This window comes from Mytilus edulis, chromosome 10, assembly GCF_963676685.1.
Source record: "Mytilus edulis chromosome 10, xbMytEdul2.2, whole genome shotgun sequence".
NCBI classification, from domain to species: Eukaryota; Metazoa; Mollusca; class Bivalvia; order Mytilida; family Mytilidae; genus Mytilus; species Mytilus edulis.
This window is the reverse complement of record NC_092353.1, coordinates 22,678,334-22,695,668: the sequence shown is the minus strand read 5'-3', so window position 1 is coordinate 22,695,668 and position 17,335 is coordinate 22,678,334. Positions and strand designations below refer to the sequence as shown.

Genomic DNA, 17,335 nt, shown 5'->3' with positions numbered 1-17,335 from the left:
ATATTTGGCTGTTAATAACACAAAAACAAAGTTGCAGTATAAAGTTTATTTTCACACAAATGTTTATTCCTTGTTTTGTGTTGTTTTTACTTTTGTTTGTGTGTTTTTGTGTGTGTGTGTGTCTGTACTTTTGGTGTTTAATATACTGTAGTGTAGCACCATCTTATACATTTGCGTCATTATAACTTATTACAGAACTTTGCAAGATAAGTTAACAATCATAAACTACATATATATTGTTGTTTCAGCAGTAAGGTGTGTAAACATAATTTCAGGCGCTGAGAAAACAAGTTACTTTTATCAACCATTAAATTAGTATTTCAAACAAGTACAGTCTACAAATCAAAATATGACTATGGTAAATGGTGATGTCAAAATGCATTCTTGAAGGTGATTGGTAATTTCTTGTTCTGGTAAAATCTTAATTTAAGTTGTCTACAACTTGGGGAAAAAAACAATTTGATGAATGATTACATTTAGATGTATAATTGATGGCAATAGATGGTATGCCAATAACATTTGTATATATTTAGTGTTGTTATAGCACTAAAGGTGATATGATTGTACATTTTTCTTGAACAACCAATCTTAAATGATTAGCATTACAAGATGCCTGCCTTCAATTTGAATTCACAGTATTTAGGTGTCAAGAGTATTTTTCAGAAAAAATATAAATTTCTTGGTGAATCATAAAATGATAAAAAGAAAATGTAAAATAAATAATTTACCGAAATAAAAATCAATGCATTATCTATATTCCTTTCAACTTGGAACAAATGAATAACAATGACAATCAAAAAAAAATTCTAACATAACCATTAATCATACATACACTGCACTCATTATGGTTTTTTTTGTGAATTTATTTCACATTTTGTAATATTTTTAGTTTTTTTCTTTTTAAAATAGAAAAACTATTAATTAGGAGCAAAACCAGAAAAGATCCTAACATAAAATCTTAAAAAATATATTTATACAATTCCTTTCAATTATAATTCATTTAATTCTTACAATATAGTAGTGTATTGTAATTAATTCATGGGTGTATGTTCATGTTATGTTTTTTTTGTGTGTTTGCAATGTATATTTTTAGTTGGCTTTTTTTGCAAATGTTTGGTTTTGATCAATGAAAACAACATTAAAGTCACGGAACCTTTCCAAACTTATCATTCAAATAGAATAGTAGTTTCCCTGAAGTGTAAAAAATACTGGGAACTAACCCCTAAAATCTAAAGCTGTTAATATGGTTTTGTAAAATGGAAATAATCCATAACAAGGACAATCTTTTAATTATCAAATCAATCAAACACTTTTAAAGCATAGGATACACTCCTTTGTGCTAAAATTGGTAAAACAATTGTAGCACTATATTTTAGTTATGATGTTTCTTTAACACTTCAATTAAAAAGGAACAAAAACAATACTTGCCAGATCAATCTTAGTACAAAATGCTCATTAAATGTTGTTTTATTGAGGTAGTGTATTGCTCATTTTTTGTGTATGAATGTGTGTAGTATCAACAAAATAAATGATGCTCTAATTAAGCATTTAAAAAAAAAGCCATGTGCAATATATCTCAGTTTTAAAATGGTCAAATAATGTTTCAATTTAGTCTACCTTACACTGCTAACCTGACTCTTACTAATTAACATCAATTAATGTATGGTTTTATCCAAATTCATTCTTTGAAAAAAACATCATACATTTTAGCAAAATCTGATTCAAGCCACTAGAATGAATTGAAAGACTTTTGATTTGATACTGTATCTGCTCATTATAACTATTCTACCAGTTAATAAGAGTTTTACACACACACCAAAGTGTTTTGCAAGAAAAAAATCTTAAAGATATGTATCTAACTTGATGGTCAATAGACTTGACTTGTAGAGTTTTAATTGTGTGAACTATGGAATTAATTTAAGTATGGTTTAGTTTATTTTCATTTTGGTCACATGGTTTTCAAAGAGAAAGATTTTCCAAAAAGTTAATGGACGACCATCAGGTAACAGACACCAAGTGATGCAAATATGTTAAACTGTGTCAGGTAGGCTAAAATTGTAATGTACAAATTATAATATTTACAACAATGAATATAATGTTAAGCTGTAACATCTATCTATCTTTACTCATGTCACAAAACTGAGATATATTGCACTTCTTTTGCTATACACATAAATTTTTATAATTCTGAAAAAATTAAGCTGAACATCTTCATATGCAAATTATGAATTTCTTAAAGAAATGAAACACAATCTGTGTTGCTGGAAAATACAAATTCAAGCAATATTAAGCAGAAGTACTTTGAATCTGGCACATTTTATGCACTAAGAATAATAATAATGAGCCAATTAAAACATTCCTGGACTATTATGTAAATTTATCTTCTAGACTTTATATTACTTAAAGTTGGCAAAACAATTGTGAACGAAATAGGTTTCATTCCCAATATAAAAGGTAAAATTTTCAAATTTCACATGTTATGTAAAACATTTAGTAAGATTTTTCTTACGTGTGTTTAAATTTAAATATTTAAATATAAACTCAACAGTTTGAAATTTGTCCAACATTAGTTAATTCTTTTAAAACAGAATACCACCACTAAAGTTCTACTGTAACAAAAAATAAAAGTATTAACAATTCAGCATGATAACATCTTTGACCAATGACATAAAATAAAATGCACAGATTAGTCAATCTATATGCAAAAAAGGGGGGAGAGAAAGTAAGAAAAGTATCACAGTACATGGTCTCAAAAAGTTACAATTATCTTACTGGCTTATGCCATTACATGTTTATAATTCATTGCGACACGTTACTGTTTGGTTTAACAAATTGAATTAAAGTTTTAAACATATCTTTATAACATTAATATTCTCTTATTTTGTTTGGATGTGTTTCTGACAAACTATTTTTTGTATCAAATTGAAATGTTCAAAACACCTTCATGTTTAATTAACCATATATACTAAAACTCTTGAGGTATTACCAAACATTTTTTTCAATTGTAGTTAAGAAATAGTTGATGTCAAAAATATAACTGTAATTATTGGAATAATGTTTTTATCTTTAAATTTATTGTCTAGATTGCAAGCATTATAACATGTATGCAATGTCAACCATAATTACAAATAAACATAAATCTTGATATTTATCAACCGAAATTCCTAACTAAGTCTGACAGTAATTGGAATAATGAATTATTTCTTTACACAATTTTTTTTTTCTTTCTTAAAGTTACAATTATAATAATAAAAATTTTGGTTTATTTTCTCTTAATATAACAGATATTGTAATATAAGTTTCTATAAATATCACACTGATTTGTAAAATAAAAATTAAATGTAATTAAAGAGAATCTGGTTTCTGTAGCACTGAACACACCAACTTGAGATCACAGATACTGGATACAGTCAAATAACACAAGATTTAATATCTTGTTACAGTTTAATCCCTGGGATGGGTCCCTTCCATGTCTCTTCGTCAATTGTCTTGGGGGAAAATGTCCTTTGTCTTCTCCTGTCGTCGAGTGGTCTTGGAGTCTTCCTTTTTCGTCGGTGTCGGAGATATACACCATGTCATGGGGGAGTGAAACCACTTAGAGATCCGTGTCAGTTTTCTGTCAACTTTTCTCCAGTGTCACAATTAGAATTCAAAGCCTCCCATCTGAGCATTGTTTGTATTAAATTGATATTGTTGCATATTTTCGTCAACTTGGGGTGCCACAGCTTTGTCCTCTTCTTCAGTACCAAAATATTTTTCAATCATGTCAAAAGCTTTTTGATATATTTCTCTATTTTTATGACTTTGAAGAAATTCAATTCTGTCCAAACCTACAACAAAAAATATAAACATTAATATTTTTTTAAACAGAAAAGAAAGCTTTCATAAGCATCAGAATATAATTTTAACATAATTTATATTAGAAGAATTACTAATCTACATATAGGTGAGTTTGTTTCAATCATAAACTAAACTGTTAATTCACTGCTTGTTTTCATAGATGTATTTTTAGCCATGATATATTTTTGATATATTTAAGCCAATGACATCATTAAAGACATAACTAAAAACAATGGAATATTGTACATTCTTTGTCTCATTTTTATCTCCCCTTAATTGGATATACACAATATTGTTTGCACATATATATCACACAATAAGGAGAAACACTGGACTAGTTTGTTGATTTCATTTAACAATGTTGTAATGCCTGTTGTTTCCCATCATAGAAGAAACTGTTGTCACTTTATTATAGATGCTGATTTGATCTGTTTATTTAGAATTTATCTATGGATATTTCATTCCAGAGTTATCTACCCTTTATATTAAAGTAACAATTATCTACACATACCAAAACATTCTTCAATCATCACAGCATAAGGATTAGTGCCATTATTCTGTTTAGCATCTTGTTCTCCCAACCGTAAAATATTTTCCAAGCCATTTAATGCTACATGTACAATTTTAGCATCCATAACAGTAAGCAAGTCACATAGTGGGGCAATACAAGCTTGTTCAACCAAAAACCTGTCAAATAGAAGATTAAATGTATTTTAACATGGTTTTATAATAGGAATGCTGTACAATTGAAAAGAGTTTATATGCCAAAATAAAGTCTGTCAAGAGATAGAAGCTGTACGAAAGCATTTTACTGATTGCCACAATTCGTAGTTTTCACTGTAACATTTAACTGGACATACGAAAATACAGAAGAATCCTTTCAAGTGATCAGCAGTCACATAGCAGTGATCACTTCTGAGTTCTTCATATTTGTCATCTATGAACATTATCTTTACTAATTCAATTCCATTGTTTTACACTGTTTGCATTGTTTTTGTCCTGTGTTTGAGTGTTTCAGTTATTTATTAATAAAAAGAAGTTTCAACAAAAACTACTTGACATATGTTCCTTTAATTAAAAGTAATTCAATTTTACATAAAATATGAGGGGGGGGGGGGGGGGGGGGGGGGGGGATGTATATCAGTCTTTATAAAATGAATGTCAGTCAATCTTTAAGGATTATTGTAAATCCATAAACAAAGCACGATTCAAACTTTAAAGAGGCCTTCTTCAGCCAAGAATAGAATAGTTCAATATATTATTACCTAATCTGTTCTGGAGACCCTCCAGATGTTGCATTAGTTATGGCCCAAGCAGCTTCTTTTCTGGTTTTGAAGTCAGCTTTACCAAGAATATCTATCAATACTGGAAATATATTTGCATCTATCACAGCCTGTAAAATAAATAAATCATGTATTATCAAGTCCATTGCTTACTCTTCAAACAGGAAGTTTAACAGTTTATCTGCGGTCACTCAACGATTGATATGTATTAATCAAAGAGCTGAATAGCTCTGAGGGGAAAGAAGGCCATTGTTTCTAAAAAAAATTGGGGAGGGGGGTTATCTTTTGTAAGTCTCCATATAAAGAATGAAAAAAAGAACAGCTAGAACATGTATAAAGGTTGACAATATTGAAATCAATTGTTGTTTAATCTAATTTCCTTTCCTTAGTTAACAATTCATTCGGATCAATAGAAGAGATCTGAGTGAATGAATCTTCTAAAAATAAATATTTAATTAAAATTGGTAGTTAATTATCTAAAATTCAACTGAATTCTGTCATTTAACAACAACTACAATATTTTTTTTAATTTTAATTGTGTACCACTGAACTGCAGGCTAGGCCGATTTTCCATTTTTTGTGACAATACTCACACAATAATCTTTAAAATTGTCAAATGGTCTTAAGCAATGAATAAAGTGTCCATGCCTTTAAACAAAACCGAGATAGCAATGAAGCATAATATTATAAAAAAAAAAAAAAAATTCCTACCTACCGTCCCTTCAAAATTTATAGGGGGTGATCGGAAACAAAACATTATTTTTTTTAGGCCTGAGAAAAATATGACGAAAATTTTCAACTTGGCTATCATGTGTAAAATCATACAAGTGTTCGGTAAACAGGAAGTTGTCAAGTGATCAATCTGAAAACGCATCACACGGTATAGCTGACTTAGATAAACCCTGAAACCAAATTTCAGAAATCCTTATATTGTAGTTCCTGAGAAAAATGCGACAAAAAATATTCATGGGACGGGCGGACTGACTGACGGAAGGACAGACAGAGGTAAAACAGTATACCCCCCCTTTTTTAAAGCGGGGGTATAATGATGTGAGGGGATATCACTCTGGTCAACCACATAGGGGATTGATGGCTTGGGCCTTCTTTCCCCAAAAACTGGTGAAAATTGAAATCAACAAGAGTTACTTCCCTTTAATGTGTGAGATTGTTTGAAAATGTTTGTTTTTACCTAAATCAAAATATAAGTTTTCCTGTGTGAAATTAGTTTTGTATATATTATATGTATTGTTATACATGTATATATATGTAAAATACAGCTATAACTTCTATTTTATCTTATCTATTTTTCTATTCAAAGAAGAAATGACAATTATAGATTTGACAACTTTTTGTGTCAGAGATAGAAATATTATTCACAAGATGAACAATGTACAAGCAGTGCCCCCACCCCCAGACATTTCATTTAGCATCCTGGAAAACGGAGAAATTTGATATACCATCTTGTTTCTAAAAATTATAGTATCACATCCATAAACATAATCTATAAGAAAACCAATTCAGATACCATAATGCTTAAAGGCCCTAGGGAGAACACGGACAAGTAATCTTAGATTTTAGTTCTCCATAATCTAAACATCAAAATAGAATGAAAAAAAATATAACATAACAAGTTCAAATTTCAGCAAAAATAATAATCTTATCTATTCCTTTAATTTGTTATTTATACCTGGATCTGTGATCTGTTACCAGCTGTGATATTTGATATTGTCCAACATGCTTCCTTTCTGATTGATTCCTTTGTACTGCTTAATAAGTGTAATAAACATGGCAGAGCAGAACAATTTAGTACAATCTGAAATATAATACATCATATATTACTTTTCTTGTATTTTGCATATAAAATTTCATCTAATAATAATATTTGAATTGTATCAAACTAAATTAATGAAGAACTTATAAAGACAATAATTTTTTAACGAAACATAAACCCCAATAATTTTTGACATTCTATTTTGAAACCTACCGTGTAATTTTACTCAGTTCATGATCATAATAACAGTATCCATGTTTTATGCATATTAAAATATGATTTACCAATACAGCTGTTCAAACTTGTCAATACAACCCACTTCCAAATGAAAATAAAGTGCAACTACCACAAATCCCAATTGATGTAAATTATTTGATAATAAATGTTGATCTGTAATACCTGTGTTTGGTAATCATCTCCAGTGACAATATTTCCTACAACTCTTAAAGCAGCAGAGACCACTGTCTGTTGGTAATACCTGAAATACAACATATAAACCCTCATTAACACTGCAGTTATTAGAGACTCAAAGGAGTATGTGTCCCTAAACTGGCTAAGAAAATTTATCAATATATAAGCCAGAATGCAAGTTTTATTTATAACAAAAATTTTAAAAGTGACAAGTTCGTTAATACTTGCTGAATGAGTTACACTGATATCACACTTTATTTCTTTACATATCCAAATCAATTGAACATCAGCTTTCAAAACACAATTTTCAATTAAATTCCATTTCGTTAAATAAATAACTTGTTCTTTTCAATTTTCTTTTTCCATTACAAATATATAACCAATGATGAGATTTTAAGAGTATTTTTTATTAGAAATTTTTTGCTGATGTATCTTAACCTTGTAGTACTGTTTTGAGAATCAGCTGACGTGAAACTTTGTTTAGTTTCGGGAGTACATAGTAATAATATGCTCCAAATTATATTCTTTTGTAAAATTATGTGTACTTTTTTTGCTTCATTAAAGGAATTGGTTGTTTATATTTACGTACATGAGAAGTTCCACAAGTCTTCTACAAACGCCAGCATCAATAACAGCTTGTATTTTCTCATTAGGACCATCTGACAAATATGACAGAGCCCAGCATGTATCAGCCAGGACATCTTTATCTGTATGAAATAATAGTCTGGCTAATACTGGTAATGCTGGGGATACCTATAATAAAACATGTATAGAAGTTTTTATTATTTTGTTTAACACATTCAATTTACTACACATTTTAGCATGCATATGCACATCAATATGGACTTGTTTGTCTTTGTCGTCCTTACACCATATGGCATTGTTTCATTGACAAATGAGTTTTGAATGTGCATTTTGGTATTTTGTCTGCTTTTAGTAGTTGTTGTGAAGAAAATATCTTTTTCAAAATGCATTAGTAAGAAAAAAGTATGATTTTAGTATCTGAAAGAAACAAAATGCATTTAGTGCAAAAGACATCTAGTTATGTTTATATATCAGTAAATATTAATTCTAAGATTTTTAAGTACCTAAAGAGGGCATACAATTTTCTGACAAACCATTTATAAGACTGCACAAAGATATCTGTAAATAGGTTTAATTTAGATGCCACCCAAGCAAAGAGGTGTCTACAGACATATACCGCATTATATCTTATAATAAACTGCACACCAAATGTAACATTATTTAATTTCTTAAGATATAGTATCAGCTTGAAAGATCCATAAATTTCTTACTTTAAGGAAGTCTGGAGGTGGATTTTTTCCTCTGCATAAATTGGATAAACACCACACTGCATTTCTAGTCATGGATAAACTTGTATTTTTACTTAAAACTCTGTAGAAAAAAAAGAAATCTGGATTTAAAATGTACCTAACTTGACACATTATAAATCATACAAAATTAATTCTGATTTCTTTTAACTTTTACCATCATTACTCACATACTTAAAATAATACTTTAAATGAATGAATAAATAGATCATCTTTTCAAAAATAAATAATTCAAAATTTTATGAGCTGTTTTTTTTCTCGTAAAATAAACTAATTCAAGCTTTGATTAAATTATGACAGTATAAAATCAAAGTGCAACTCCTTGAAAGAAAATAAGTTAAAAATTCAGAAAAAGGCTTCAATTAATAAGCAATTTCATCCTCTTTTTGGTGTTAAAAATACTATTAGGATAAATGATCCTAACGAATGGTGCTTGGTTTACCTCATAACCATATTAGATGACTATTATAACATAATAAAATATTTACTGTAATAGAGGAACTAGTATGCCTTCACCAAGAACGTAATCTCTACATTCAGCATTGTCACCAGCAATGTTTCCCAGTGCCCAAACAGCCTGTTCTTGTACATCTTCTATCTCACTATTAAGGAGTCTGATAAATATAGGAACAGCTCCTGCTTCTATCACTACTCGTGTCTGCATGGAAGTTCCTGAAGCTATGTTGGTAAGTGCCCAAGCAGCCTCAAACTGTAAAACAGAAAAGTACAAGTTTAAAATTTGAGTTTTCTAAAAGCGACTTCTGTAATTTCAGAAAAGTTTGCAATGTTTATATTATAGGAAATTATTGCCAAGGATAGAATCAGTAAAAATAAAAACTCACATTTTAAATTTCCATAGCAACCTTGGACAAAAAGCATACATTTCCAACTTATCAGTATAATTTTCTTAAAAGGATAAAATGAAGTAAAAATTTACTTTTAAAACAATAATTTAATTGCAGAGTTGGAATGATGTTTTATTTTTCTCTGCAAGTTTATATTAAAGAACCTTAGTGAGCATGCTCACATACCCCACATCCCCAGGCCACTGTGTCATTGGAGAAATTAAATAAGTGTAAAAAAAAAAAAATATATGACAGCCTATGAAAATGTTTTTACATTTCCCTGTAATTTTGGAAAGATTCGTTCATAAATTAAAGAAATCCTTAGTTCAAAGAAAGAAGAGCAGAAGTGGTGAATATATATACAAGATTTCCCCTTTAAAATAAGTGCAAGACTAAATACTGAAAGTTTAGCAATTGAGAAAAATTGAAATTGAAAATACAATGAGTTCCTGCCACCTGATATTCAGTACTTAAGAGAAATAGCATATATGTACAGTCACTGTTCATTCATTTTATTGTATCATGCAGATATATGAAGTTAGTTCCCCTTACCTGTAATGTACAATTCTGATCTTTCTGTAAGAATTCTACAAATCTTGGTATTATTCCTGTTGTAATAACTTCATCTATTGGTGGATTGGGTTCTAAAACAAAACAAATATGCATTCATGATTATCATCCACTCATTCATGTCATAAAAATATTATTCACTCTTTTTAACACTGTGTTGCTGTATCATTGACATGGATCAACTCTTATTGTATTATGTATGACATAAAGTAGTCCTGACAGTCCTGGTCTTAGATGACCATAATGGTATGACAGAAACAGTAAGAATCAACAGTCAGTCAGAGTTACTGTCCTGGTCTTAGATGACCATAATGGTATGACAGAAACAGTAAGAATCAACAGTCAGTCAGAGTTACTGTCCTGGTCTTAGATGACCATAATGGTATGACAGAAACAGTAAGAATCAACAGTCAGTCAGAGTTACTGTCCTGGTCTTAGATGACCATAATGGTATGACAGAAACAGTAAGAATCAACAGTCAGTCAGAGTTACTGTCCTGGTCTTAGATGACCATAATGGTATGACAGAAACAGTAAGAATCAACAGTCAGTCAGAGTTACTGTCCTGGTCTTAGATGACCATAATGGTATGACAGAAACAGTAAGAATCAACAGTCAGTCAGAGTTACTGTCCTGGTCTTAGATGACCATAATGGTATGACAGAAACAGTAAGAATCAACAGTCAGTCAGAGTTACTGTCCTGGTCTTAGATGACCATAATGGTATGACAGAAACAGTAAGAATCAACAGTCAGTCAGAGTTACTGTCCTGGTCTTAGATGACCATAATGGTATGACAGAAACAGTAAGAATCAACAGTCAGTCAGAGTTACTGTCCTGGTCTTAGATGACCATAATGGTATGACAGAAACAGTAAGAATCAACAGTCAGTCAGAGTTACTGTCCTGGTCTTAGATGACCATAATGGTATGACAGAAACAGTAAGAATCAACAGTCAGTCAGAGTTACTGTCCTGGTCTTAGATGACCATAATGGTATGACAGAAACAGTAAGAATCAACAGTCAGTCAGAGTTACTGTCCTGGTCTTAGATGACCATAATGGTATGACAGAAACAGTAAGAATCAACAGTCAGTCAGAGTTACTGTCCTGGTCTTAGATGACCATAATGGTATGACAGAAACAGTAAGAATCAACAGTCAGTCAGAGTTACTGTCCTGGTCTTAGATGACCATAATGGTATGACAGAAACAGTAAGAATCAACAGTCAGTCAGAGTTACTGTCCTGGTCTTAGATGACCATAATGGTATGACAGAAACAGTAAGAATCAACAGTCAGTCAGAGTTACTGTCCTGGTCTTAGATGACCATAATGGTATGACAGAAACAGTAAGAATCAACAGTCAGTCAGAGTTACTGTCACTATTCTTCCTCCTTTATTTTTTAAAAAACTTTTTAGCCCTCGATCATCCAGCCCTAGTTTTGTAATTAATTTGAATCCACTGAAAAGCAGACATTCAAGGTGTACCATAAAAGAAGAAATTATTATAAAATATCTAATATTAACACCATACCTCTTGACAAAAGTTTTCTGAATCTTTGTGTGGCGGCTTCTTGTTCTGTAATATTATCACTGTACAATGCTTGGATCATTTCTTCACTGATTCCAACCTAGACAAGATAAAACTTTTACATATTGCTTTTCTAACATAACACATAATTTATATAAAAATAATAGAAGTATATGTCTGAGGACACAAATGGGCCAGATATATCTCTAGAATATAAATGATGCAAGGTCCATATTCGTTGTCTGTCCGCATGTTGTGGTACTTAGAATTGTTTGAATTTATAAAATTATAATAAGACAAGTTTAAAAGTTGTTCCACACATATCTGTTGCAAAGAATAAGTGTGACCATAGTTAAAATAATTATGAGTAAGCACTACAGGTAAATAAATACAATCTAACAGATTACTGTATCCCCTATGCTCATACTTTTAAATACTATATAAGCTATCTTACCACAGGAGTTGTGGATGATGTAACATTATCTTGCAGTTCACCACCAAAATCCTCAGCTCCAGCTGGCATGGATACATTTCTTCTTTTAAATACCTGGAAGAAAAGATTACGAAAATCACTTTAATGAGCAGATAAACAACCATTCTGAATGATCAAATTTATATTTTAAATGGAAATTATTGAAAGTTTTTGATGGCAATTTATATCAATTATGACGAAAATGCGTTTGAATGACAAATCTACGAGAAACGAACTTCAAATTGTGATCGTTTGAGAAATATTGAAATTCAAATGCGAACTGTCCGGGGGATAACAATTTCGATCAAATGACGAAACTATATTCCTGGTTGTTGAAAAGCCAACTGACTGATTTTCCTGGGGAAATAATTATGATGGTCAATTATGAGGTTTATTAAAAATTAACGGATTAGTGACCCATCCGATGGCGATAAGCGGATTACTTGTAATCACAACTTGTAACACCTGTTGAAAATGTTAATAACCTGGGGGTCATAAACTTGCCAAAAACATAAAGACAGGTAGATTTATAGTATTTAAATGCGAAATTTTTTTTACAATTTCAAAATTTAAAGTCATAAGAAACCTCAAATTAAAAAAAATAATGCACATGTTTTTTTAAAACTCAATGGATAGTTTTCATTATAAAACTTATGTACATATACTTTTTTCTGAAGAAAATTCTTTAATTTGTTCATTTTTAAAAGAAGTTTACTTTATTTTAATTGCTTCCTGGAAAGGAAGCAATTTCCCGACATATTTTTCATATGCAAAGTGACCTCAGTGTGACCCATCTCGTAAAAATCCGGTGATTGCAATAAGCATGGATATCCTTAAAATAAACTATTATTTGATTGTACATGTTAAACACGTGCTCAATATCCATGCTTTTTTGTGATTGTTGACAAACAGGGGACAATCGTTAAACTTCGGCTTCAAAACACAAACTTTAATTACCTGCCATATTTTCACAACAACACTGACCGATTGAGAAAAAAAATGACGACCATACGAAATTTATGCGAAAAAAACGATAAATTCGTGTACAGAAGACTAGGTTTATGATGTATGTATGCATTGGTTCAAGAATTGGAATAACATTATTTTTTACCAGTCACTCGTTTATTATAACTTTAAGTGACGAAATTAATTTGAAATACTTTCATCAATGCGAAAACCCTTTCGTAAATTACGAAAGTGACGAGCACTAGCAAAATCACTGCTATTGTGTAATACACTGTACTATTGCACAATATTTAGTAAATCTGTTTTTCAGGCAATTCACAAAGAATAAGCAATTGTAAAACATAATTTTTCATTTCTAAAATCTTGAAGAAAAATGGACTTTCCTTTTCTTTTTGGCCAAAATTATATTTTGAGAAATTTTCTTTTTAATTTCTAAAATCTTGAGGATAAAAATTGTCCCCATTATTTTTTAACCTCTCCCTCCCCCCTCCTTTTAAAAAAAAATTCCTCATGAAATGGTTATAATCTCAATTAAAATTTCCAATGGAGTTAGCAACCATTTTATAAACCCATTTAAATAGAAAATGACATTCATAATCATGGCTTAAATTAATATCCCTTCATCAGCATTTAATAGTTAATTCTAAAAATAAATTGACAGCTTATCAGCTCAAGATAATACAACATTTCTTTATACATAATTTAAAAGCAATGTAAGGGAGGTAATTCAAACTCTATTTCATAAACAGAGGTAAGTACTTAAGTAATTGTCCATTAACCAAGAAACCCTTGTACCTAGACTGTTATGACCATTGTAAAACTAAACTGAATACAGTATAAAAGTGTGTAAACTACAAAATGTAATTGGTTTTTCATCCTGATTCAGTGTTCCACATGTTCCAGACTGCTGTATGTGTTTTGTTTTAGCCAAATGAAATTCACACAAGGAATTTTGTGAATAAAACCAATTTTGTATATTATTCTTCCTTTAATTGATTTATTTTAAGGCAAACCTGTTCATCTCTTTTCTGTTTTCTGAGCTGGATTCCCTCTTCTTCTCTCCTTCTACGCAGTTCCTGAGAATCTAAAGCTTTATTTTTGTAGGACTTGATTCTGTGATTGGCTGGACTAGTTCCATCGGCAGACATCTTAAATAAAGTTAAAAATAAATAATCCTATGTTCTTCTTTCATTCTAGGCTAACAGCATATTTACTTTTATCTTTATGTATTAACTTAACCACAGCTTATCATTCAGTTAAAGACATGAAAAAAGTTTTGATGCCTTGCAGGAAATGCAATATGGTAATTAACCTTTAATCAAAGTGATCAAAATCACTGATTGAAAGATAAACAAGGATTGAAAAAATTGTTTACATAAAATTTTTAATACCACCCTGGGTTTGAAATTAGCAGGGGGCCCACTCGCCAATTGCCCCTTAAATTTGGTGTGGGCTTCTTAAATTTCGGCTTTTTTTGTATAGAACTATATCTCAGTGTATTGGCTACAAAATTTAATTTAAACTTCAATCCCTGCCACCTAATTTCAAATCATATTTTTGTATTCCATAATGGAATGCATTTGGTGGTGATAAGCACTATAGCATATAAGCTACTAATTTAATGCTATAATGCAAGTGAATTTTTAAATTTTAAAATCAGGATGCATAGACAAGTTTCATCAAACTTTGGTCTTGGTTACTACTGTCTGTTGTTTGTTTTTCCTTTATGTTCGTGCCTATCAATTTTTTGATTAAAAATTTGAGAAGTACTTCTTTGAAGACATGGTAGATAAGAATTAGAAAATGTTACAGGCAAAAACGCCAGGTAAAGATCAAAATTTTCTCATCTTCATCAGTAGATAGAAGTTTTGATTAAAAATACATTGTAGATCAAAATTAGTACCCCCTGAATCGTTAGAGCCATACTGAAAACAGTGTCTGCATTCATTTTTGTTTGGCAAGATTGGAATTAGTCATGTGAAACTTCAAATTAAATAAAATATGATGAATATATTTTTATAACTAAATGGATAGTTTTCATTATAAAGCTGATGTACATATACTTTTTTTCGAAAAAAAAATCTTTATTTTGTGCACATTTAGAAGAAGTTTTTTTTAATTGCTTGCTTCCAGGAAGCAAAATGCCGACATATTTGCTGTATGCAAGCGATTTTGGCGTGACCCTTCTTGTAAAAATCCAGTGAGTGCAATATGCATGGATCTATCATTTAAATAAACTATTATCTGATTGTATATGTGATCAATATCCATGCTTCTTTGTTGGTTGTTTACTGTAAGGTGAAAATCGTTAAACTTCTGCTTCAAATACGACAATTAAGTAGCTGCCATATTTTCACATTTAAAAAAGAGAGAAAAAAATTGATGATTATACGATATGTTTGCGTAAAAAATGATAAAATCGTGCACAGAAAACTAAGTTTATGATATATACAAAATGTACATGCAATGGTTCAAGATTTGGATAAACAAAGTTACATTATTTTTTCACCAGTCACTCCTTTCATATGACTTTAATATAACTTTCTTGGACCTGCAAAGTATATTTTTTTGGGTAAAAAACTATAGTCGCTGTCAGCTGAAATTCGTAGCGGTTATCGGTAAAAATAATCTAAACTATCAATCTCGTTCACTCGAGATATAGTTTTTCACATTCCATTCATAAATCGCAAAAAAAAAACCCACTACTGACCTACCTTTTAAGTGATCGCACTGTAATAATCCTGACCTTCACTTTTTCATAGACAATTTTGAATGGTGGAATCAGCCATTGTTTTACCGGAAGTGTTTCCGTGGAGTTCAATTTCATAAAATTTGCATAAAGCGCGGGAAACCTTATCACATCAATGAAAGGAACATTTCAGGAAACCATTACTGCGTACAGTGAAGAATGTCATATGTAAACAAATGATCCTCATAGAAACGAAGATGGCGGAATTAAAATGGAAAATATTCTGCAAAATGTGAAGGTCAGGATTATTACAGTATGATCACTTAAAAGGTAGGTCAGTAGTGGTTTTTCTTTTTGCGATTTATGAATGGCATGCGAAAAACTATATCTCGAGTGAACGCAATTGATATTTTAGATTATTTTTACCGATAACCGCTACGAATTTCAGCTGACGGCGACTATAGGTCCCAGTGCCTTAATATGGGGACGAAGTCCCCTATTACTGTACAAAATTCAATAAAAAAAAAAAAAAAAAAAATCGGGAAAATTTCCCGAATTTTTCATTGTACTAATGAACTCAAAACCGTTCAATTTTTTTTTGTCGTGTTTTTTAATTTCCGGATCTGCGCAGAACACATAACTCTACTTCCTTCTTCCGGTCTTGTTGTCGTGAGACTTTGATTAGTCTAGTAAAATATAGGAACTCAAGGAACACAATACCAATATTTCATTTTTATTCATTCTGTCTTTGGTATGAATAAACGTTAGGCCTACCTGATGCATTGCGTTTCTTTGTTTACATTGAACATGACGTCATAACTTAAATAACGTCACAAGTAAAATCCCTAACAACAGAACCAAAATCGGAAACGTTACGGTATTTCCGTATCTTTTTTTTAACAAATATTTAAAATACAAAAAAAATAATTTAAACAAACTTCGTCCCCATTCACAGGTAATGCCTGCCTCATATTATTTTCATTATTGATTTTCAGCTTTTTACTAAATTTTGCATGCATTATTCTGAGAACTCTTTGCACTGCATATGAATTGAATATCAAAAATGGGTTATAAAAGGTTAATCAGTGAAAGTATATAACACAAAATCTTTAATTTTTATTGCACGGCCGACACAACCAAGGCCGAACCGGTCCCGTGGCCGAAACGTCATGTTTGCTCCATGAATAAAATCTTGTTACTTGATCATGATAACTTTTTCAGGATTGAATATAAATCTTTTCAAATGTTTGTATAAGTTCAATAAAGGGACGAGACTTTTCCTAACGAGTCTGATTAAATAAGGCGAATTGACAGTTGCGCGAGTCGTCTGGTTTCGCGAGGACGGGAAAACAATAAGAACAGAAGGCAATATCAGCTGATTCTCAAGGTCCTCTATCCATAACTCGCATTAAAATTCAACCCTCAAAACAACATTTAGTTATGTTAATGATAAAAATTCAATCGAAAAACATCCTTACATCGACAGGCATCAATTTCTAACGATGAATTTAACCAATATTTCCAGAAGAACGTGACTTGTCTCTCCAAAATTTTACACCATTGAAGATTCAGGCATGCGCAGTGAAAATTGAGACGTACAAAAAATATTAAAAATGAATATTATATA

The 17,335-nt window shown here is 30.7% G+C and overlaps 2 protein-coding genes across 2 annotated transcripts in view; both read right to left on the bottom strand.

The window, feature by feature from the left end:
* The window catches only part of LOC139490679 (glucose dehydrogenase [FAD, quinone]-like), a 542,951-nt gene that overhangs the window by 339,572 nt on the left and 186,044 nt on the right, over positions 1-17,335 (bottom strand). The gene's annotated exons all lie outside the window — the stretch shown is intronic.
* LOC139490682 (importin subunit alpha-7-like) lies at positions 32-17,298 on the bottom strand. Its single transcript, XM_071277602.1, has 13 exons — positions 17,187-17,298; positions 14,033-14,167; positions 12,036-12,128; positions 11,585-11,681; positions 10,034-10,125; positions 9,125-9,345; positions 8,601-8,700; positions 7,895-8,058; positions 7,294-7,372; positions 6,811-6,936; positions 5,106-5,233; positions 4,352-4,527; positions 32-3,830 (listed from the first exon to the last, which is right to left on the bottom strand). The coding sequence occupies exons 1-13, from the start codon at positions 17,196-17,198 to the stop codon at positions 3,643-3,645; spliced, it is 1,611 nt and encodes a 536-aa protein (XP_071133703.1). The 5' UTR covers positions 17,199-17,298; the 3' UTR covers positions 32-3,642.